Source organism: Felis catus, chromosome C1 (assembly GCF_018350175.1).
Source record: "Felis catus isolate Fca126 chromosome C1, F.catus_Fca126_mat1.0, whole genome shotgun sequence".
Classification (NCBI taxonomy): Eukaryota; Metazoa; Chordata; class Mammalia; order Carnivora; family Felidae; genus Felis; species Felis catus.
In genome coordinates, this window is record NC_058375.1 from 41,527,205 (window position 1) to 41,552,043 (window position 24,839).

General features: G+C 37.0%; 1 protein-coding gene across 8 annotated transcripts in view; it reads left to right on the forward strand.

The window, feature by feature from the left end:
- OSBPL9 (oxysterol binding protein like 9) overlaps window positions 1–24,839 on the forward strand; it is a 191,603-nt gene that overhangs the window by 115,773 nt on the left and 50,991 nt on the right. For 4 of the 8 annotated variants that reach the window (XM_011284993.4, XM_045035813.1, XM_011284994.4 and 1 more), the window contains exon 5: window positions 22,614–22,682. The exons of 2 other annotated variants lie outside the window; for them this stretch is intronic. In XM_011284993.4, coding sequence (XP_011283295.1) covers window positions 22,614–22,682 — 69 coding nt within the window. Of the gene's footprint in view, window positions 1–12,500; window positions 12,795–22,613; window positions 22,683–24,839 lie in introns of those variants that run through there. 2 more of the 8 variants (XM_011284998.4, XM_019837000.2) reach the window with 2 other exon arrangements.

A 24,839-nucleotide genomic window follows, 5' to 3' on the forward strand; every position in this document is an offset into this window, starting at 1 on the left:
ATGTATAGGTTGCTTTTCCATTGCTGTTTATCGAGTACTTTGAGATGTATAGTGTACTATTAGGCACTATGGAGTAGGCACTCATGGAACTCTCTTACAAATGGTCACAGGAGAAGGCTTTACATGTCTTCTTTTTCCATTGAATTTCATCTCTACTTTAGCCATTAAGTGATACTGCTTTGGCCTTGTTGTTACTGAGGGCTGCACTACCTCCATAATACTGAATTTAAAAGTGTTTTCTCTTTGACCACAGTTTTCTTACCTTTACCCTCTATCACTTTACTTCTTCTGAACTTTTCTTATTTTGGTCTGAGCTCTACTTCGTTTTTTCTGGCCATTTAATACCTGTCTAATTTTGCTTACGTCATCCTCCCGTGTAGACCTTATGCCTGCTTCTCGAGCACTGATTTTGCTATCACCCTTAGAATTTTTTGTCACTTGATGTTTTGTGCTGCATACCATTCTGGTTTCCATTCCCCAAGGCCCCCATTGTTTGGTTTGTCAGCCTCTAGTACTATTAGGGGTCACAAAATTGAGATGGCTGTATTTAAATTTTGTCTAACTGTAATTGGATTTCTATTTAACAGTCTTCTTATTGACTCCTTGATTTTCAATTAAATCCCCACAGTGAAATCTTTAAAGTGTGCAGTATCTAACACAGCCTGCTCCCTTCTTTATAGAAAAAGGTCTCACTGCAATAGTTCTTAGTGATTTCACCTATACTTTCTTTCTCTGCTTTGCATATTTCAAAGAAAAATATGCTTACTTTCTCAGAGTTAATACTACATCCATCCTCTTGAATGTATGATGTTTCCTTTGAGACTATGACCTTACTCCCTCTGCCTCCAGTAGCCCACACCATTTTCATGGATTCATCTAAAACTTTTATGTAGGTGACTTCCCCTTACCTGTCACCCACCCGTTTTTATATATATCTTTTCATATTTGGTTTTAGTCCTACACTCTTTCCTTTTGGATTTTGCCAGTTAGATGTCCCCCTGGAACTCAACCTCAACATGGCTAAATCTGAGCTTGTCATCTCCTTCTTCCTCAAACCCATCTCTTTATCCCATTTTTCTGTTTCTGTTAATGACAGTGTTACTTTCTGAGCCATTGAAGTTTCAGAGTTGAGAGTCCTCTTAGGTGATAACTTCCCACCTGCCAAACTGTGTGTGTGTGTGTGTGTGTGTGTGTGTGTGTGTGTGTGTGTGTGTGTGTGTTGTCTTGTCCTTTTTTTTTTTTTTTTTTTTTTTAAGTAGGCTCCATGCCCAGTGTAGGGTTTGAACTCAAGACCTTGGGATCAAGAGTTGGATGCTCTACCAACTGAGCCAGCCAGGCACCCCAGTGTCTTTTCTTTTTAATAGAATCGCTCATACTCCTCTTCTCACTTTGACTACCATGTAAGTTGCATCTTGCTAACTCTATTTCTGGTACCCTTGTAATATTCCTGAATTTATTCTCTTCATCTTCTAAAAGAGCACCTTTAATAAAAGACCTTAAGGTATCGATAACTGTGAAAAACCTTTAATTATTTACATTTGCCTGTAGGATGAAGTAAAACTTTATTAGGGGATTTCTGTCTCTTTTTAATTTGACCCCAACCTACCTTTCCACTTGCTGATCCTACATGTATCTGATGCTCTGCATAGAAATCTTCTCTGGTTCCATGCTTCTACTCGTGCTACTCTAAGTCCTCACCATCCTTAGTCCTCAAATTTGCCTCTGAAAGATTAATTCCAGTCATTCAAGACCCAATGCACATATTACCTCTTCATTTCATCTCTTTCTTATCACTGTAATAAAAAGTAGTCTCATGTAGCCACTCTGGAAAACAGTATGGAGTTTCCTCAAAAAGCTAAAAATAGAACTACCCTATGACCCAATGATTACACTACTAGGTATATATCTAAAGGATACAAAAATACTGATTTGAAGGGGCAAATGCACCCCAGTGTTTATAGCAGCACTGTAAACAGTAGCCAAATTATGGAAAGAGCCCAAATGTCCATTAGCTAATGAATGGACAAAAAAGACATACACACACACACACACACACACGTATGTGTGTATGTGTATATTGTATATATATGTATATACATGTATATACATGTATATGCATGTATACATATGTATATATGTATATATACCTATATGTATATACATATACATATAGGTATATATACATATGTATATATGATACATATAGGTATATATGTATATATGCATATACATATATACATATGTATCATATATATACATATATACCTATATGTACCTATATATACATATGTATCATATATATACATATATACCTATATGCATATGTATATATACATGTATATACATGTATATATGTATGTATATGTGTGTGTGTATATATATATAATGGAATATTATTCAGGCATCAAAAAGAATGAAATCTTGCCATTTGCAACAATGTGGATGGAACTAGAGTGTATTATGCTAAGCAAAATAAATCAGAGAAAGATAAGCACCATATGATTTCACTCATGTGGAATTTAATAAAAGAAACAGATGAACATATGGGAAGGGAAGGAAAAATAAAATAAGATAAAAACAGAGGGAGGCAAACCATAAGAGACTTAACTATAGGGAACAAACTCAGGGTTGCTGGAGGGGAGGTGGGCATTAAGGAGTGCACTTGTGATGAGCACTGGCTTTTATATGTAACTGATGAACCACTGAATTCTACTCCTGAAACCAGTACTAAAAAAAAAAAAAAATTGCTCTGCCATATATTCCCTCCCCATGTCTGACTGCTTGAGCTTGAGCATATTCATAGCTTTCTGGTCAGAGTTACAAGAATAAGTCTTATTTTGGATTTTAAAACTGTTTTAGGTTAAGAAATTCTAATTCAGCCCTGTATCAAAACTTTAATTTCTTATTCAACTCATAGTTTGCCTGATAACTCCAACTGAGGACTGAGGAACTTGTATTATTGGGACAATGGAAAGGATTCATTTTTTTTCACTTGTCTTCTGTCTTCTTCATAGGTATTCCTTCTGAGTTAGGGCAAGGATATGAAAAGGGAGTACAGGAAAAAAATAGCCCAAGTCTTATATGACTGGTGACTTATGTGTGCCAGGTGCCTAAATATTAGATTTTTTAAATTGGGAGTGGGAGAGAGCCAAAGCATAAGAGACTCTTAAAAACTGAAAACAAACTGAGGGTTGATGGGAGGTGGGAGGGAGGGTAGGGTAGGTGATGGGTATTGAAGAGGGCATGTTTTGGGATGAGCACTGAGTGTTGTATGGAAACCAATTTGACAATAAATTTCATATATTAAAAAAATAAAAAATAAATAAATTGGAGTTCATCAGGGAATTCTTTGGACATCCTCCCATTGGGATATCCCATGCTACACAGTTCATTGACACAGGCATTTTGTTATTTGCTCTCTGACTAAGCACTTGCTCCCTTCACACCCCAGTTTCTATTTTTGGCAGAACATTTAACATTCTTTTAATTCTTAATTCTGAGTCTCATTGTGGTAGAAAGTAGCCATCTTAAGGAGGATTCCATTATCCTTCTACCTTACTAACCTGATCCCTGGGAAGCTCATGCATCTTTAACACAACAAACTCTAGTTGTAACAGCCACTCCTGCTAAGGCCCCTTTCCATTGCCCTGACTTAGGATAGCTCTAACCATACTTCTGGCACCCAAATTTATTAGATAGGAAGAAAATACCTAATTCAGCAGTTATGCATGTCCCTATATTCTAAGGAATACACATTAATTTCTTTTTCTCCTTATTTTACATCTATTCCATGAAACCACCTGCTGATTTAGTTGCTGAAAAAATATCCAAACATGGAGGGAAAAAAAGTACTCTCTTACCTCTTTAACCTCTGCTGTAATTTCCCCTCCTTTGTGGTCCATATAACATTCTGGTATGTAGTAATAACAGTAGCAACTAATATTTGAGCATTTCTTATGTGCCAGGAACTATGTGGGCTTTACATGCATTATCTCTTTTAATAATACATTATTGTTTAATTCATCTCCCATTTGAGATTATAAGTTTCATGAGGTGAGAGCAAACCTATCTTTTTGATAGTATTTTTATCATAGCACCTATGTGCCTAGCCCACTAGGCACTGTCTAACTTGAATATGGTTTAAGAAGCAGTATATTATAGTAGAAAATCTGTAGAGTTAGGCTTATCAAGACTTGGGTCCTGGCTCTGCCCTCTTACTAGCTGTATAATGTGGGTTAGTAAGTACTTAATTTCTTTTAAGTCTGAGCTGATCTTTAAAGGTAAGTATAAAGCCTCAATAAAGTTGTGTTCAGATTTATAATATCTCTAATATATTCTACCTTGTATGTAGAAAGTATTCATAAATATTAGTTCCATTCTTCCTTTTATTCTGATTAACTGTAAATTCGTCTAGCATCTCTTGTACCTTTTCCCTTTCCTTCTATCTTTCCTCTTTTCCTGTTTTCCCTGCTTCTCTGTGGGTATCTTTTTTTTTTTTTTTTAAGTTTATTTACTTATCTTGAGAGAGAGCACACATGAGCAGGGGAGGGGCAGAGAGAGAAAGAGAGGGAGGGAGGGAGGGAGAGAGAATCCTAAGCAGCCTCCACACTCTCAGTGCGGAGCCTGCTGTGGGGCTCAAACTTAGGAACGGTGAGGTCATGACCTGAGTTGAAAGCAAGAGTCAGCCATTTAATTGACTGAACCACCCAGGTGCCCCTCCTCTGTGGGTATCTTAAAATTGCAATTAGGATAGTCTGAGGATGTGAGAAGACAATTAAAATCTTCTCTCCTTGCAACTCCTATAGTAGTTTAATTTCCATTAGTCATTCTAAATTTGTATGTTAGCTTGTGTTATCTTTGCATGTATTTACAACCAACTAAATTAGGATACTCCTTGAAGAGGGGCCATAGGGGCTGTTGAGCTTCTTATTCCCCTCTTCTTAGCCTGTAAGAATCCTTCAGTGGATATTTGCTGAAACTGATTAATGGAGGGAAACTTTTAGTTTATTTGCCCTAGTAAGCTTTAGTACAGACAAAATGCAAGAGATTGCCAAGCAAGGAATTGATCACTGGAAGAAGATAGGATGCTACATCCTGTAGGTTTAGCAGTGTTACCTATACTGTGCAAAGTTTTGTGAATTATAGCAGCTTGTCTGTATATCATACAGATGTAAAAAAGGTTTATAATCTTCAGTAAACTAGGACCTATTTTAGAAAAAAAAACAAAATAAAACTCTTGCAAGCCCAAAATTCCAGTGTTTCAAGTATTATATATATCATGTTATTTAATGTGGGCAAAAATTAAGCTAGGCATAAACTTCTTGTATTTAAAATTTTATACATCCAAAAGAAAATTGAAAGTTAAATACAAACAAAATACAAAGCAATAAAATCTAAATTAACATTTATTTAATGTGATGAATGATACTGCCTTGTAAAAATGGGTCACTACTAACAATGTGAAAATGGTACTGACTGTTAGGGTATAGAATCTTTTTAAGTTTGACATGTATACACTGCTATGGATTGTGATAACTGTCATCTTGCCACTTTTCTCTGTTCTGACTACTGGGAAACCTTCATTTGTACATCACATCCTATGAGGTTATTTGACCTTCACTTCACAAAATATGTCATTTTCATAGTCAAGGCTCTTCTGTGACAAGTAGTAGTACTTGGTGCCAAGTTGATCATAAACAAAATGAACAATGAAATAAGTTGGTACCACTTGGATTTAAGGTTGTTACTGAGATGATTCAGTTTGTGGCTATATAGGTTATAGAAAAAATGAAAACATAGAAGATTGTGGTAGATACTTTTTTAGATTCCAGTTTAAAAACCTTCATGTAGATGTTTAATTGAGTAGTATAGACCTTTATATTTTTTTACATTTATGCTATAAATTAGTTGATATTTAAAATTTTTTCATACTAAATGGCTTCTGTGATTGTTGTTTGGTCCGAGAAATTGGGCTATAATTGTCCTTGTCTATATAGGTTTATGTAGGCCATTGTAGACTGTATCTTAGGTGGTTATCAAATTGGAATTTCATTGCTACTGTCTTGTAATTTTATAATTTTTGCCCTTTACTGTTCATTCATTATCCATTGGCTTTGATCTCAAGCCCCTAGAAAGGACATGATACCTTGTGTAAGAATATGGCTGAGGGGAATAGAGAGGGCTAGTAGAAACCTCACCAGAAATGCCATTGAATCTGTGGGTAAAACCTAATTATACGTAAGGAAAATGTGATAGAATTCAGATTGCAAATCATTATTGAAGCTGAAAAATAACAGAACCATTATAGAGCCATTATGAAGGCTTTTTTCAAAATTAGATACTTCGGTCAATTACATACCTGCCAAATTTTGTATTTAAGGTATAATTTGGGATAGTAGCTGAGAAACTAATCTTTAGTATTAGGATACCTTAATTCTGCCCTCTTTTCTGTAATGTCTCATGTGTCTTACTGGGTAGCTACAATTAATAGAAATCTTTTGAGTACTATTCTTAGGTGTTAAGCTACTTCACTGAAGATTAGTTTTTTTGAACATATGTTTCAATTTCTCAGTATATAAGTATCTGTTTACCAGCATTGTAGTGTTTCTCCTGTTACCTTAGATTTTATTTTTGTATCATGGAGAAAAATAGATGTGTTTTGTTTTTCTCCATTGAAACTCTTTGTTTCCCAAAGAAAATGATTGCAATATATATGTGTCCACCTTTTCCATAGGTGAAGTGGTATGGAGAAGTAGCCAGTTACTTGGGTTTCCTATAACAAAGAAAAATTTCCCTAAGGGCTGTTTCCATAGTCATTGCAATTACTGAGGGTAGATAATATCTGGCTCCCAAATTGGCATTTAGGATTGTAGGATTCATAATTTTCTTCAGTTCTTTTGTCCAAGCAATGGCCCATCTATCTTAAACTCTTAGGAAACAAAAACAGATGGTCCAGGGGTGCCTGGGTAGCTCAGTCAGTTAAGCATTGACTCTTGATTTCAGCTCAGGTCATGATCTCACAGTGGTGAGATTGAGCCCTGAATCCCAGCGTGGAGCCTGCTTGGGATTCTCTCCCTCCCTTTCCTTCTGTGCCTCCCCTGCGTGCACTAGTGTTTGTGTGCGCTTTCTCTCAAAAAAATTTTTTAAATTAAAAGAACAGATGATTCAGTCTTATAGCTGCTGAAGGTCATTCCTTTAACTGCCAGAAATTTATCATAACTGTGTTTTTATGGAAATCTTTTAGAATTTATTATATATTTTCCTGCCTTCTCTGTATAAAAGTAAGGTTTAAAAATTAAAGAAAAAATAGTGCATGTTCACTTCAGAACATATGGAGAATACAAAAAAGTTACGCATTTGGTAAATACCACACAGTTAATGTATTCCATGCACTGTACTAGTTATCGAGGATATAATTGTGAATAAGTGCCGTGTTGTCTTTGACTTTACAGAGTTCAGTCTAGTATAAAGTAGAAAATAAAAATAATGAGGATTGAATTTCTCATTAAAAATGAGAATTTCAATTTTAATTGAAATTAAAATAAAATAATGACATAAGTAAGTCATGCTTCTAAAAATTTTTTTCAATATGTAGAAGTATATAAAAGTAGTAGTGTTTCCCACACCCTTTCTTTAGAGATAAACACACAGTTTGTTAACTTCCTAATTTTACATAAAGTTGGAGGACATAAAAGCAGGAGCATTTAAAATGAAGAGTAATTACATAATACAAAGCCATCTCATCCATTTTGTAGCAAGGAGCTTTGTACTTCTAACCAAATTTGGCAACTCATGTGTCTTTTTTTTTTTTAATTTTTTTTTTTTTTTTTGAGAGAGAGAGCGCGAGTGAGCATGAGTTGGGGAGGGGCAGAAAGAGAGGGAGACACAGAGTCCGAATGAAGCAGGCTCCAGGCTCCCCGCTGTCAGCACAGAGCCTGACGTGGGGCTCGAACTCACATACCATGAGATCATGACCTGAGCCAAAGTTGGACGCTCGACCGACTGAGCCACCCAGGCACCCCAGCAACTCATGTGTTTTTAATGAAATCTACAAGTTGCAGAATTTTATGTGTAAAAATTGGGGCACTAGTACCTAATATAAGCTTTTAAAATTAAATAGTACTAAAGGGCTCATACAGTAAAACAACAGCCTTCTGTCTCTGCTTTCTCTGTTCTGCTTGCTTTACTAGCCATTTTCAGGCTTTTTAGTTGTTTGTACTGCTATTTTCATAGTATAATACCTGGCATTTCATTCATTTAACAGATATTTATTAAGTACCTAATACATGTCAGTCCCTGTGTTAAGAAGATACTAAAGATATATTGGTGAACAAGGCAGTACACTATCATAGCCATTGTGTGGTTTATAAAGGGTGTTTATTCCTAACCTTGAACCAAATAATTCTTCTGTTTGATAATGCACTGAGAATTGCAAATAAAATAAACTTTTGGAATATGGTCACCGTGGTCACGAGATAGTACAGACTGCTTCTACCATATGGCAAGTGGTGTTTCGATTCCATATGACCAAAGTTTCTATGTGGAAATTTGAGACTTTTGGATACTGGTTAAATAGTGGAGCTGCATGTCCTTCTTCCAAGAGTTGTCTCTTAATGTTACCTGTTCCAGTCATTTGGCCTGAGTTGCAAAGCAAATTCATAGGTATATATTCATATACTATGAATATAAATGTAATATATACATAAACATAATTGAGCCCTCTAGCAGAATATTTTTGAAAGTAGTGGATGAATTCTGTATGGTTAAAATTTTCTTTTCATCTTAATAGCTGTAGGTAAAATTGGCCTATTTTTTGCTTGACCTCTTGCCATTTGAAAGACCCCCTCACCCTGAATCTTTGTGTTTTTATTTTTCTCAGGTTGTTTTTTGTACTCCTTATTCATCCTATTGTATTCTTCTTTATCTTGAACAAAAACAGAAGTACTAATTTAATCACATAATAGCCTTAGTTATTTAGTTCAAAGATAAGTATTGAAGACTTTTTTTTTTATGCATACATTGGAAATCCATTGCTATATATGGGTTTAAGGCATTGGTCCCTTAACTTTCTTCTGAAATAATTTGTAGATTTTTTAAAACTTTTTTTTAATGTTTATTTTTGAGAGAGAGAGACAGAGCGTGAGTGGGGGAGGAGCAGAGAGAGAGGGAGACACAGAATCCAAAGCAGGGTCCAGGCTCTGAGCTGTCAGCACAGAGCCCGGCGCGGGGCTCGAACCAACAAACCGTGAGATCATGACCTGAGCTGAAGTTGGATGCTTAACTGACTGAGCCACCCAGGTGCCCCAATTTGTAGATGTTTTAAAAAACAATTTGAGTTGCCAAATTTGCTTATGAGTCCTCTAGTTTCTTGAGATAAAATGGGTCAAGTTGCCCTGTATCACGTAATTATTTTTCATCTTAAATAGTACATCTTTCATGCACATTAACTTTATGCTAGGATTAGGAAAATGAGAACTATATGTAACAAATAGTTATCTCTAGCATGAAACTAGATGAACGGGTAGACTTTGGATTGTAGCTGTGGTCTCTTTAAATGTGTAACTAGAATGTAGAGTTTTATACACACACACACACACACACACACACACACACACACACAGTAGAAGAAAACTCAATTGTCTTAAGAGACCATCATAACTCATATATTCTATTGCCATTACCCCTAATCTTAATACTTCAGCTTATTAATAAAAAAAAACTAATGATAATCAGGTCCACTAAAATCTTACTAGAACTTTACTATTTACCCTATATTGTCAAAAATGATAGTGCATTATATTTTGAAATGACTGACCGATGATGATGATGATGATGATGATGATGGTGGTGGTGGTGGTGGTAGATTTGGAGAACACTTTTTTAAAAAGTGTGACACTTTGATAGACACTGTTAAATATGAAGTCACTGATGACACCATGGGTCTTTTTGTCTAGTTGGGGAGATAAGACATAAGCACATGATGGACCTGGTAAGCAAGAAACATATAAATAAGTATTATGTCTCTTATGGGGTTAAACAGTACAGTACATAGAATTAGAGATGGAGGCTTTTTTCCCCTGGAGAACTGTTGGATCAGCCAATATTGAATTACATACTTTGGGCTGCTCAAGCACAAAACTGCTAGAAAGGCAGATATTAAAGGAAAATGTTAAAGGGTGTTAGTGAAAGTTGCTAGACATTGACCTTGTCCATCTGGCAAAATTCATGTATTTTTCTACATCACTGCTTATGGTTTGATATTTATCATACAATTGATGTTTATTTTCATAATCTATTAACATAGAAAATCCATTATTAAGCATTTAATATGTGCCAGGCATATGGCTAAATATTGAGGATATACTGTTGAACCAAATCAGATAGATCCTTGCCTAATTAAGCTTACAGTCTAGTGGTGAACACGAACATTAATGAAAGAATAATGCAAATAGAGCAGTGGTTGGTGGGATTGACTGCTTGAGGGGCTTAAGAGAAATCCTGGGGTGATAGAAATATTCTGTGTCTTAATTGTGGTGATTACATGTATGTATACATTTATCAAAATATGTTGAACTGTACATCTAAAATAGATGTGTTTTATTTTATGTAAATTATCTCATTTTATGTAAAGAGTATTTTATGAAATTAAAAAGTATTTTATGTAATTAAAAAGAGTAACTCAAATACATGTAAAATTATAGCTGTGATAAGTTTTGTAAAGGAGAGTTATAGGGGCCATGAGAACATAATAGGAATTCACATAGGTGGGGAGGATAAGATGATGAATAGCAGTAAATTGAAGATTTGTGTCAAGTGGATAAGTGTAAAAGAAGTAACAGCCGGCTCCAAGGCTATGAGCTTGGAAAGTCCATGGCAAATTGAAGAAACTTGAAAAAGGTCATTATGTGAAATGCAAAAAATGAAGGAGTGGAAGGTGTAAAATGGACTAAGGGTGTAAGTAGAGCTAAACTTTGTAAGCCATTGTTAAAGACTGAATTGTATCCTAAGCACATTGGAAAGCAGTTGAAGTTCTTTAATTGGTTGTGGTAGGGGGCGAGGAGGGGGTAAATTGGCTTTGAAAACCAACTACTATGGCTATAGTGTTAAGACTGAATTGGAGGAGCTAGGGTAGATTCAGGAAGTTTATTGCAAAAGGCCCAGACCTATAACCGAGTGGTGGTAATGGGGAGAGGTGGGCATAATTGAGAATGTATTGGGGAGGTAAAAATGATGGAACTTGATGGATTGAAGGTGGAATGAGAGAGGCAACATGGACTGTCCAGTTTATGGTTTGCATATTAGAGTGGATGGTAGTGGTTATCGTTTACTGACATAGAGGGAGTACTGGAAGACCAGGGTTTTGAAGCATGGGTTTGGGAAAAAGAGATTATGTTTGGTATTGGGCATTTTGGGAAAAAAAAAATTTACATTAAACTGTACGTATCTTGAGTGCAGCAAGCATTTATTGAGCCTTCTGTGCAGGGCACACTATGCTAGTTGTAGGGGATAGCAACAGAGCTAGAAAAATTAAGGTGCTTAGGAATTTAGTAGTTGCAGATGTACAAATAACCAGAAAGAAAAATAGTAAGGGAAAGAAAAGGAGATTGTCCTCCGGAGCAGTAAGTTAATCATTTATGCCTGTGATTCCCTGCATTTTGGATAATTAACTGTTAAGGTCCTCTAAATTCGAACTTTTGATCTAATGTGAAGTTATGCCATTTAGTTTCTTGAAGCATCTTCACAAACCACCTACATTCCTTATGGAGCTGTGGCATAACAGCAGGCCTACGATGTTTCCTGTATTAATAAAACAGGCACCCACGCTTTTGTTTACTGATGAAGTATCTTTTCCCCCCCTCAACTCCTTCCCCCCAACCCTCCCCCCCCCCCGCACGCGACACAAACAACTTTGCGGAAGTAAGCAAAAGCAGCGAGATGAAACTTGGTTCCACAGCTGCCAGATTTTTAGATAGTAAACTAGAAGTCGGTGGGTGTAGGTGGAGCAGTTTTTCGTCGGTAAATTCTTCTCCAGTCGCCACGTTATGGGAATTCCTGGGGCTGAAGTTCTCAAGCCAAGCCCAGCTCCCTTGAGCAGTGACCTCCCTTTCCTAAGGAGTGCGTGGGCTCAGCTGGCAGCAGCTGCACGTCTCGAAACATAGGTCCTGCAGCAGGCTTGGGTTCCCAGCTCACAGCCCCCGAGGGGGGCCCCGGGCTCCGTGAGGAAGCAGCAGGGGTAAGGTCTGGGCAGGAAGGCAGGGGGGCAGGCTCTCCGGTGCCCACCGCAGCTGCCTGTCCCTCCCGTGAGTAGACGTCTCCCTCTCGCCTCTCCACCCAAAATTGGCCTAACGGCCAATCATCAGCCGCTCACCTCTTTTACAGCAGGTGACCTATGGCCAATCGCCAGGGGTTTCTTTGCCAGGAGCCGCCAGGGCCAGCCAATCGGTGCGGCCCTTAGGCCCGGGCGGGGGGCGGGGCAAGAATGGGGGGCGGTTAAAGGGGTGTCCCGGGGGACTGGCGGAACCTGAGTGGAGAGACTTCATTGCGTTCTGGGGGATACGGACTGGGGGAGAGAAAAGGGGTGCTTGGAAGCGGCACCTAGTTCCCTCCTCTGGAGGCACAGAGGGCGGGGGCCTTGGCGAATGGCTTTCTTGCTGGCCACTTGCGGAGTGAGTAGACCCAGAGGGTCTGGGAAAGGGGCCGGCCCCCACCCCTGAGTCCCCGGGGTCCCTGCTGCCTGGCCGGGCCGTGGGCGCGAATGTCGCTCTCTCCCCGCCTCCTTTCCGCTGCCCTCTGGGGTGAGTAGGACGACGTGGCCACCGAGGCCCTCTCTTCTCGGGGAGCTCTCCTCACTTCTTCGGCTGAGATGGGTTGGAGGGTGAGGCTAGGGGCCTCTTGTTCCACAGAGAGGTCATTCGCCACCAAACCAGCCTGGAGGGTATCTCTTCCCCTTTTTCTCATTTCTGTGGAACTCACTTTCCTTTTCGAAAGCTCTCTCAAGATATAAACACAAAAGTTAAGCTTTCTCGTAGTGTGAAAGCTTAATTTTGACCAGTTGCCCATTAATAGAATCTCCAGTTGCAGGCCAAACATTTTATTTTTGGCCCTGTTGTTCTTTTAGCCTGGCCTAGTATTTTTTGTGTGTAATAATTATAGGTGCTATTATTTGGGGGGGGGGTGTTTTTATTCTTATTTGGTAGCTTGTACAAAAAATTAAAAACTTTGGAGTAATATGGGGTTCTCAGAAAAACTGGAGGTAAAGGGTTAGGTTCTTAGCACAACTCAGTAATACAAAGTTGAATATAATGAATAGGGTAAAAAGCATGTTTGAATCATGCAGTTTTTTCAGCATTCATACCGTACTTCACGAGTATTTTTGTTATGAAAGAGCTGTATTGAGCCAGAAAACTTTTTGCTAATTTGAAGTTACATTTGGTTTTGCTTGTCCGTTAAATTGTTTACTTTTAGCTGTGTTCAGGAAATTAAAAACCAATCAAGTAATTATTTCTCCTACTTTTCAGTGGAGAAGTTTAGGCATGTAGTTGCAGTTTTAAGAGCTTTTGTAGTGATATTTAAATTGGAAAATTGCAAACACTGTTTGTGAATCATTTCTCAGAACATTGCCTGTGTTGAATTAAGTGATAAAACCCTTTAAGGATTAGGGTCAACATCTTTCATTTTAAAAAAATTTTTTTAGCTTCCATTTTTTGTGCAGCTTAGCAAGAGACAAATAAAATATTACCTTCCCTAACTCAGGGAAAATATAAACCACCAAAACTCGGACTTTTAGTCTGAGAGCTTAAATGAGAAATAAGGAATATCACAGACAAGCCAGATCTGTTTCCAAGTGTCCTGAGTTTGGTTTTGACAGAGATGGCATTATGCTTGAAGTGCCTCTCAATAAATACTAAGCTGCAAAGGCTCTTGGTCACATCCATTTTGATATTTCTAAAGTTCTAGGTGGATTTTTTTTTAACGCAAAAAGATTGTATTCAGTAATAATCTAATCAGCCATCCCCAGATGATATGAAGATCATATCAGGGAGTTTAAGTTTGATTCAACCAGGAAGGAGCATCATGATCCAGCCATATTCTGCTGATTGGAAAATCAGGCTGTTGCATGGTGTGCAGTCTGTTGCTTGAGGAAGATAATACCAGGCTTTTATTCTGAAAGCAAATTCTAGGGTATACCCCTGCGATATGTTGAGTTCTATCAGTGCCTAGACTTTGTAGTATGGAATGATAACTGATGTTTATGTGGATTCTATAGAAAAAGACAGTTTTAATGTAGTTAGCCTATTATATTCAGCAAGGTTTTTCAATAAAGATTTAAACAAAGGTTATGTTTGAAAGAATAGTTCTTAGCGTGAATATATAATTAAGCCAAGTAAGTCTCCCTAAATATGTTACTTATTTATATCTTAAAGTTTATTTATTTTGAAAGAGCACAGAGGGTGTGGGGGTGATGGTGTGGGGAGTGTGACAGAGGATCCGAAGAGGATCAGCTCTGTGCTGATAGCAGAGAGCATGATGTGGGGCTCCAACTCATTAACGGTGAGATCATGACCTGAGCTTAACCAGATGCTTAACTGACTGAGGCACTGAGGCGCCCTGCCCTCTCCCTAAATATTTTAATTAATTGAAGTTCCACCATACATAGGTAATTAGTCATTTAAAGCTGTTTTCCATCTCCCTTATTCATGTCCAGTCACCAGATCCTGTTAAATTTGCGTTAGTAATATCTCTTGGATTTGTCCTTGTTTTCCCACATGATAATGCTTTAATTTAGGCTTTCATCATCTCTTACCTAGACTTTTGCAAAACCTTCTAACTAGTCTTCCCTCTCCTCACATTATTTATCCCTAATCAGATCAGACTCAGTCATCAGTGCTTAAAAATCTGTTTTGAATCCATTTTGCCAAAGTCAGCTGTCTGTCAAGTCCAAGGCCCTTCACAGCCTGGTCCTAATTTATCTCTCTTTAGTCTCAACTTAGCTAGCTGCAGGTGCTCTACCCAAGTTATCCACTCCAGCACTGTGAACTGTTAATTATTTAGAACATGACTTAGCCTCTCAGCTCTTTGTCCTTAAACAGCCTTTCCCTCTTGCTTAGAATTATAATTGCTTAGAATTCTGGCAAGTGATAAACCTCCAGTTCTTCCTTTCACTTACAGCTCACATCTTACTTTTTCTCTGAGGTCTTTCTTCAGACAGAGCCAGTTAGAGTTGCTCTTGTCCTTTGTGTGCCACTATAGCACTTTGTTAATATCTCTGTATTTGAGCCTTCATTGGATTGTATTGTAGATTTTTTGTTCACATGTCTGATTCTTGCATTACACCCTGACCTCCAGAGGTCAAAGGTCTTTACTCATCTTTGTATCCCCAGGGCCTTTGTCTGTAGTCCAGTGCTTGGCACATAGTAGGTGCTCAATGAATGCTTGTTAAATGGTCAAAATATATGACTTAACGATGTCCTAAGTGTGCAAACGCAAACTTAGCTTTATCCCCTGTGAGGTAGAAATATTTCCTAAGTCACCAAGCTCCCTAGTTGCTGCCACTTCTGAGAGACGGGATTGGAGAGAATATTTAGAAACAGTGTTATAAATGGTGAGCAGATTCCTAGGCAAACTCCCTCTGCCCCCCAGTCTGTATGATCTCTGATGTATTTTGAAGAATACTGATTACAGTACCAGCACTAATTAGTTCTATGGTAGTTAGTATCGTAGGAAGTCAGAGTATGTTGCTTGGAAGGGGTGAAATTTGAGCTCATTCCAGAAGATTAGGTAATGATTAATTATATTTGCTGTTTTCTGTATTGTCCTTAAAGATGTCCTTTGGAGACCATGATAGTACCTGGCACATAGCATATTCATTGAATATCTGTGTCGTGAAGAAATTGTTCCCAGGTGTGTGAGAGAGAGAGCGAGAGAGACAAAGACTTTACATTGGAGTTCATTTATTTCTGAAGACACCTTTAAGAACTTTGCTTCTTTGCTATATTTTATCACCTCATTTTGTTTTTTCCAAAATGTGCCACTTTAGTCAAGTTATTCTGCTTACTCCATTGTTTCTTTGCATTCTCTGCATTCCAAAGCATGTTTTAAAATCTGGTTACATTGGTCTTTGTCACTCAGTTTCAAGGTTATACTAAATGATAGTCTGCTTGTATTTTAACATTCTTTGTTGTATTGTGCAGGACTTGGCTGCAGTTGGAACCTACAAGTTCTTATTGTCTTTATTTAAATGAAATTAATTTTTTATAAAAGTAAATAAGTGGACTCCAGGTTTTTCCAGTGCAGGAAGGTTATTTACTCACTTGATGAACATGCTTATTTACCTGGAGATACTGGCTTTACAGGCTCCTAGAGTTGGAAGGGATCTTAATGTTATAACACAACCTCTACCTATTATTATAGTGGAAAAAACAGTTTCAGAGAAGCCAAAGGACTAGCCCAAGGTCACAGTTAGAGGCTAGATTAACTAGGCCTAGAGTCCTATGATTCTTGCTCTTTTGACTATAGAGAGAACCAGAGTGCTAACCTGCTGCTGTTCTCCATCCTTTGCTCTCCTACCTCCCCAAACCCTAGTAATTTTTCCAGTTAAGCCACTAATTTTGATTTCTTTTCGGATTCAGCATCTGAATCTGAAAAACATGTTCTCCTTCCAGAGCATATTGTCCCTCATTTGGCCTCCTTCTCTTTACAGCCTCTCTATGTTTATACTAGCCCCTGAGTCTAAGGATGCTTTTTCTGGTTATTTTCCATTTTCCTGCAGATTGATTCTTTGCCCTTCTCTGCTCTTTGCTCAGGAAGGCTGACCTTTACAGCCTGTGTCACCTGAGGCTCTTTTTCCTTTGGATTCTGGTTGGGGTTAGCCAGTGGGAATGGGACGTAGTGACAGACGATGGAAGGAGGAAAAGAGAGAGCTCTTGTGGACTTTATTCCTCTTGCTACTCTGTTTTGATGCATTTCTGGCAGTGGCTATGCACTGTGTTAGAGCGTCCTTTGATTAGCTCCTCCTCCAGATCATCCTAGGTAATGTTTCCTTCCTTGTTCCTTTAGGCTTGAGGTGGTGAAGGCTTCCTCCTGTTCCTCATTCCTGGGTCCAGCATCCCTTGTTAGTTTACTTAACCCTGCTCTCATTTCTATAGCCCCATCATTGAAGAGAAGTTCAAATACTCCGTTTCATTATGATGTTTCCTGCCTCTGGCCACTGCTATAATACTTTCCCCCTCACATGTCCGTCCAAATCTTGTACTTCACAGTGCTACCTCTGTGAAACCTTTCTTATCCTCTCAACTTTCCCCTCTGATCTCTTAGCACTTTTCTCATAACACTTATTTTACCACGTTTGAATCAATTATTTGTAGACAGATGTTTATCTTCTCTTACAGATTTGAAACTCTTAGGGCACGGTCTACATCTGATTCATCTTGGCATCTAGCACAGTGCCATAGTCAAAAAAGATACCCAATGAATAAATCATTATTGTAACACTGAATTCCAACCCTAGAACGGTATAACTTTCCTCAGCTTTTTGAACTTAGAGTGTTCTTATGAAATCTTTCCTAAGTCAAAATGGTGTAAAGTGAAGAAGCAATTACCATAAATTTAAGTGGAAAGATTTCTGAAGGATCTCAGACCCTAAAAATAACCTCAGACTTTTCTGACACTTTAGGTTGTCTTGCTAATGGATGCTCAAGAAATTTAGATAAAGCACAAATGCTCACAGATCAAGCTGTGGCAGCATAATGGCTGAGATGCTTAGTGTAGTTCCCAGAGAAGGAGCTTGGTGGTGCCATTCTTGATTGTGGTATTTGCTGCCTCTAACAGCTTGCTGCAAAACAAATGTTGAATGCTGTTTTTGCTTTGTGCCTTTTTTCATAAAAGCAGATACCCTCTTCAGATATCTTTTGGTTAGTGAAAATAAGTACTGATGAAGGTCTTTTGTGAAAGCAAAGTGGTAAGGTGGACTTTTGAAAGATCAGGGGATACCTGCATGTGTAAAACTGCTCGTGAGAAGATTTGGCATGAGAAGAATGAGGTTTTAGAGGGGTAAGTCGGTTGTCATTGCCTGGTCTTGTTTTTTGTTTGTTTTTGTTTTTAGTTTATTTATTTTGAGAGAGCATGTGGGTTCATGAATTGGGGTGGGGGCAGAGAGAGAGGTAGAGAATCCCAAGCAGCTCTGCACTGCCATTGGAGAGCCCGACACAGGGTTTGATCACACGGACCAAACCATGAGATCATGACCTGAGCCGACACCAAGAATTGGACGCTCAATCAGCTGAGCCACCCAGGTGCCCCTGCCTGGTCTTGTTTTTTGTACTGCCTGTACAATATAGTGTCTTATCTGTTACTTCTTTTTTTTATTTAAGAAGTTTTACCTAGCCATAAAAAAGCCAGCTTCCATTCTTGTAAAGTAATAAATTCTTTAGAGTAAACAAGTTATTTATGCTTTTTTCATGATACACTGATTTATAATTTCTTTGATTACTTTTTATGTTTAAATGCTAACAGGTAGGGACATTTCACAATTCCTTCATTTGCAAAATTTTTATTGAGCACCTCTACAAACCAAGCACTGGCCTTGGATACAGTTGAGAACACTGAGTCCTGTCCTGATATATTCTAGTTATGTTTTAGACCATCTTGATAGATTTGTGACCACAATTAAACTAAATTAGGGTAATTTTCTATGACTCTTTTAACAGCTTTAGCAAAAGCTGAACCTGTTCTGTTTAATGTTCACTGGCAGCTAAAATGAGATATACAAAAACTGCTTTGGCATATATGATTTTTAAGGGATACATGCCAAACCAATTACAGTATTTATTCTTTTTTCAGTGTTGTTCTTCTATTTTTGTTTGGTTGGTTTATGTGAGATTTAAGCCTTTTAGTACTTGTCTGTTGGTCTGACTGGTTCATCATTTAGCTCCTGTTAGATATTGTTTCATTTTCAGTGTGTTATGTTTTGCCATACAGAGAGATCCGGGTTTGTTAGAGGAATATATCAAGTTTTGTTTTTGAAAACATTTCATAATCAAAATTTCAACAACTATTACGCTGTGAGAATTCTGCAGTTATTTCAAAAATTGACCTACTAAAATACCCAGGTTAAGGATTCATGTGTTTGAATATGCGTTTCTGTTAGTTATGCTTAGAGCAAATATCCAGTATTTACCTAAAACTTTCATTTCTGTGGGCCCTTAACAATAGTGAGACTTTTTTGCTTTCCAGAATGCTGTTAAACCGCATGCTAGGTAGTAGTCTGAGGTTGGGGAAAGGAAGAATGTATTTTTTCCATCCCATACTAGTTAGTCACTCAGAGCTTATATAAATCTTGGAATGAGTTAACCTGTGACTTGTAAGAAAGAGATGGCCAATAGCCTGACAACTAGTGTGTGAAAAGAAAAGCTTTGGCTGATTGCCACCATCACATGGTCAAACAGGGCTTTGTTAGAGGGAGTGATGTAGTGGGTGTTTTTGTCTTTCATGAGTTTGCTTTCTTGAATGTTGAGTTATTATGTTATTGGCAGGAAGGATATAGAAAAAAATAGGTATTCTGCTTTGTTTTACTGGCTATTTTTCTTCTTGGCATTTATTTCAACATAGTGTTGATTGCTAATTTTTTAGTGCCCTCCCCCCCCCTTTTTTTTTTTTGCTAGTTTGTGCTTTTGATCTGTAAATGATGTTATAAATCTGTTATGCTACATTTTGCTTGGAAAGGTGTACCTGAGCAGCTGTATTGTCAAATTTACTCTCAAGACATTTTACGCATTTATAGATAATTGTAAGAGAATAATTTTGCAAGCTAAAACAGTAATAAAACTTTTGAAAAATATTTATAAACCTGCAGTTTCCAAATATTTTTACATGTTTTTGAATTAAAATAAATATATACTTATTTTTAAAAATCAGAGACAAGTGAATGTATAAACTAAACACTATACCAGTCCCTGTCTCATATACCCCCTTTCCTTAATCCCCATCCCCAGTAATAATACATGATGTATTTCATGTGTTTTGTTACTTGCATTTTATTTCAGAGGGGAATATGTGTATAAATAAGATAACTTTTAAAAAACGTAGCTTTTATATTATTTACGTCTCCATTTAGCTAGCATAAGGTGAGCACCCAGTTAATATTAATTACCTTGAGTTACGTTAAAGCCTTACTTCTGTAATTGGCTTTCTACATTGAGAGCCTTTAACCTCGTTTTTCATTTAAAACAATGTTTTAAGTAATTTGCTGCATTCTGACAACTCAGAGGCAATCTCACACACTTTCCAGGATGCTAGCTACATTCTTTATAGAGAAGGAGCCCCTAAAATTTATTGTCCAGACTGGAACACTTTTGAGATTGAAGGAGGCTGCTAATAATTTTTTTCTGAGACAACAGGCATAAACATTGATTACCCCAGACGAACTAGGATATGTGGTCATCCTATTCATAAACTTCAGGTTTTTATTTGTTGTATTTAGTTTTGACAGGACTTTTTATATGACTTTATTGAATAAATTGAGAGAACTCTTGGAAAAACAAGCTATCAATGATTTAAAAACAGAGGAAAATGGTACAAATCCCAAACCTCTTTTGTGCAGTTGTAACCAAGTCATTTTATGCAGTCAATATTAGTGTTTCCTTCTGTAAGTTCTTAGGTTACATATAGGGTCAGCATTAGATGAAGAGATCATGAAGAATAAGCAGTTGTGCTAAGAGTTATGATTCAAGTTCATGAATTTTGACACCGATGTCTGTACATAATTCCTGTTTGACAAAGGAGTTCTCTTTCCCAACTGTATGAGCAATTCACGTTTGCTTTGTGGTATATATATATTTTTAAACAGAAACTTAATACTATGTATAAGCCATTTTTTTAAACTTAAGTGATTCCTTTTTTAAAGAGCTGATGTACTTTCAAAAATCAGTTTATTTTATGGTGAAAAAGGCTTTCTCTATGTTGTTTGACTCTTTGTGACCACAATAATAATTCAGTACAATTTACCTTTTATGATTCAGGCTTAATACCCAATACTTTCCTGAAAATCTCATATGGAATTTTTTTTCTGATCTATTTTCTATAACTGTATTTTATGACTTGTTTTGTGTATTGCTCATATCTTTATTACTATTATCTTCAGAATTTATCAACTTATTGTTTTCCTTTTTTAAAGGAACATTAGATATAATTTCACTTAGGCTTATATCCTTTTTTGATTATGGGTCTCTATTAAAATTGCATATGTTTTATAGTATTATCTGGTTATTAATCAGTTTTGTTTTTATCAAATATTCATTGAGTGCCCTCTTTATGTTAGGCACTAGTTAGGCCCTGGAGATAATGAATCCTGGTTATTTATGATTCCAGATTATGAAGAGGAAGTAGAAAACTTACTGCTGTGTTACTTTACAGATATTCTTTCATTTCATTTATCCAACAACTTTGAATGGTTTGTTATTATGCCCATCTCTAGATGAGAAAATGGCAGTGGGGAAAGTAGCTTGGCCAGATCATACAGGTAATTGGTTAGGAAGTTGCAGATTCAGGATTTAAAACTAGATCAGTCTGACCTTAAAGCTTGTGCCCATTTTAGCTACCTCAAGCTCCTTCAGGCAGTTTTTCTATTACATTTTAGTGCTCTTATGCCATGAATTCTTTTCAGACATTATTGTGATTTAAGAGAAAAATTTAACGGGTTAAAGTCAAAGGACTGGGTTGAAATCCCAATTAAAGAAAACTCCTGCCTCATGACTTGGGTAAATGCTTATAAAAATAGGGTTAATGTCTGTCTACCTTACTGTCTTGTGATAATCAAATGAGAAAACTTATAAAGTATCTACCAGAGGACCTAATACTGTGAAAAGATTTTAATATAGTACATCCATGGTGAATCGATGGTGTTAGAACTACAGAAAAAAACCTTATAGGATATTCTTGGGGTACCTAGCAGTGCTGGTAAGTTAACTATAGCTACCATGTTGATAAAAGAGAACTTGCTTTGGAGCCTTAGGTTATCAGAACATTGACTTAAATGGAAAACAGCGTGAAGTTACAGTGGAGGAAAGTATTTAGTAATAGGCTCAGTTTTGTTGACAATTTTGAATTGATAATCTTCACTCCAAATGAATTGATAGTGGAGTAGTCTTTAGGATTAAAAATAGAAATTCTTCCCTCAGAAATTCCTTTAGGTGAGGTGAATAAACCACAGAGACAATAGGGATTATAAATGTTTTCAGGTTTTCAGCAATCCAAGAAAATCAGAGTAGTATACTTGACATAAAATCATAATCTGATTAATATTTCTGGTTTCTTTAGTATACTATTTTCATCATTGAGCCAACTTTTAAGTCATTTGATAAGGAGACAAAATGGTGTCATTTCTCAAAAAACTTAATTTGCAAATAAATTTCTAAGGAACAGAAAAGCCATTAAGTTTGGCATAAAATATTCTTTTTTTTTTTTTTTTAATTTGCCACTTGCTGCTCACGTACCTACTTTTCCTCTGAATATTCAGTTACAGGTTTTTCTCTTATTATTCCTTTACTTAATTATTGATGTCAGACTCACAGCATGGTAAAGTAACTTTCTATTCTCTCTTTTCCTTACTTTTATGGAAGATCAGTACCACACTTGCTTTTTTCCAGTCTTCTGGTATCTCTCCAGTTCTTGAATTTTCAAAAATAATTGTAAGTGATTGAATTGTAAGTATGCTCTATACTTCTTTCATTGGATGAAAGCCTATCTGTGATGCATGTCATCTCAAATTGCTAATTGTGAACTTAAACTTTCCAAATACTCTCATATTTTATCAAAACGACATTTCTGCAAAGTTTTCATTATTTTAATTATCGGGTGTGTATTTTGCTAATTTTTAAAAAATCATCTACTTTTGTCTGGATTCATGTTGTGTTTTTTTTTTCATTAGGAGGCTTGTTTTCTTTGGTGTTTTTCCTTTGTTAAATTTTTAAGCTGCTACTCCCCTTTACAATTCTACTGTTGATAACTTATTCTGTTTTCTTGTTATTCTGAAGTTTTCTGTGAGATTTACATGGTCTGATTTCTCTAATATATTTTCCTTTTCTCTTTTTGCAACATATTTTTATTATATACTATTCCTATATAAGAGAAAGCAGAGTCTAGAGTACTTAGTCCTTTATGTTTTTGCTGTAAAATAAGATTTGATATGAAAATAATTACTCCTTTGTTGATTTCACAGTGTTATTTATTCAGCCATAGCCCTTCCTGTTCTGTGTTAATCTCCTCCGTTCCTCAGATTACTCATGACTTTCTTATTTCCCGATTCTGACCTCAACAAGACCTTTAACCACCTTTTACCACTTTTACCTCCACTGTTCATTACTCTTCCTCTGTCACCAGGAATTACCTTAAAAGCTCTTAACTGCCTGCCTCAAAAATTGCCTCCTGTACTATTTTACTAAAAGAGTACCTCTACAAAGCAGTTACTGTTCATATGTACTTCAGTTTTAAGGACGTCCTTGCAATACTTTTTTTTTTTCATGGAGGTGAAGCATTTGGTTATGTGTGTGTATAGTGTTTAATGGCCCCAACTGAAGTCATTAATAGGGATTCATTTAATTTTGCTGACATTTGTTAGCTTTGAAGTGCTTTCTGAGAAGTGATGCTATTGAATATAAGTATTAGGAAGATAGTAGGAAGTACTTACATACAGCTCTGAGGCAGTCTGATGTTCTTCTGGCAGTCTAGATATTATTTTTGAAATTGGGCCAAATGTTTCTCTCTTTATATATTTTAAACTGAATATATAGATCTTGGCTGGTGTCGAATCATGTGTTACTCTTCTTTATACAGCTATAAAGTCTTGATTTTATAGCTTCCTTTATTAGCAAAGGAGTCTTTTTTGTTGTCGTGATTTTTGTTTTTAAAATGTTTATTCATTCATTTTGAGAAAGAGAATAGGGAAAGGGCAGAGAGGGAGAGAGAAAGAATCCCAACCAGACTCCACACTGCTAGCGCAGAGCCTGATGCAGTGCTCGAAACCCCAAACTGTGAGATCATGCCCTGCGCCGAAACCAAGAGTTGGGCACTTAACCAGCTGAGCCACCCAGATGCCCCTGTTAGCAAAGTATTCTTGAAAACTAGAGACTGTTTTGTTTTTAGTATATTTGCCACATAAAGGGGCTTTTTTTTCCCCTTTTAGGTTGATTTCTAATTTTATGGATGTATGTAACTTACAGGTTTCGTTTCTTTTGTTCCAATTTAATTTCTTTTACATCACAGATCATTTGCCTTTACTTCTCTGTAATAGTTGTGTTTAATTTAAACTTTAGGTTCACCTGGGTGGCTCAGTCGGTTGGCTGTCTGACTTCGGCTCAGGTCATGACCTCACAGTTCCTGAGTTTGAACCTTGCATCGAGCTCTGTGCTGACAGCTTAGAGCCTGCAGCCTGCTTCAGATTCTGTTTCCCTCTTTCTCTGCCCCTCCCCCACTAACGTTTTGTCTCTCTCCATCTCTCAAAAATGAATAAATGTTAAAAAAAAAATTGAAACTTTAAATGAATTCACAAAGAAGTCATCAAATGAGAACTATGGCTTATCAATATAGTAAATTAGGGAGCAGCAACCTCTTTGGTCCTGACTGCCAAAAGTGCAACAAAACCACTTTGGTCACTGCTAAAGGACAAAAGGGAAGAAAAGAAAGACCTGAAGAAGGGAGTGAGGGGGTAGACAAAGGGGAGGATGAAGACAACAGAAAGGCAAGAGGAATCTTAGGGAGGAGGGGGAGTGGAGTAGACCCTTGTCAAGGCATCAGTAGCTGCCAGATGCTGCAGTCAGTGCCACACACATTTATTCAATGCTGAACTA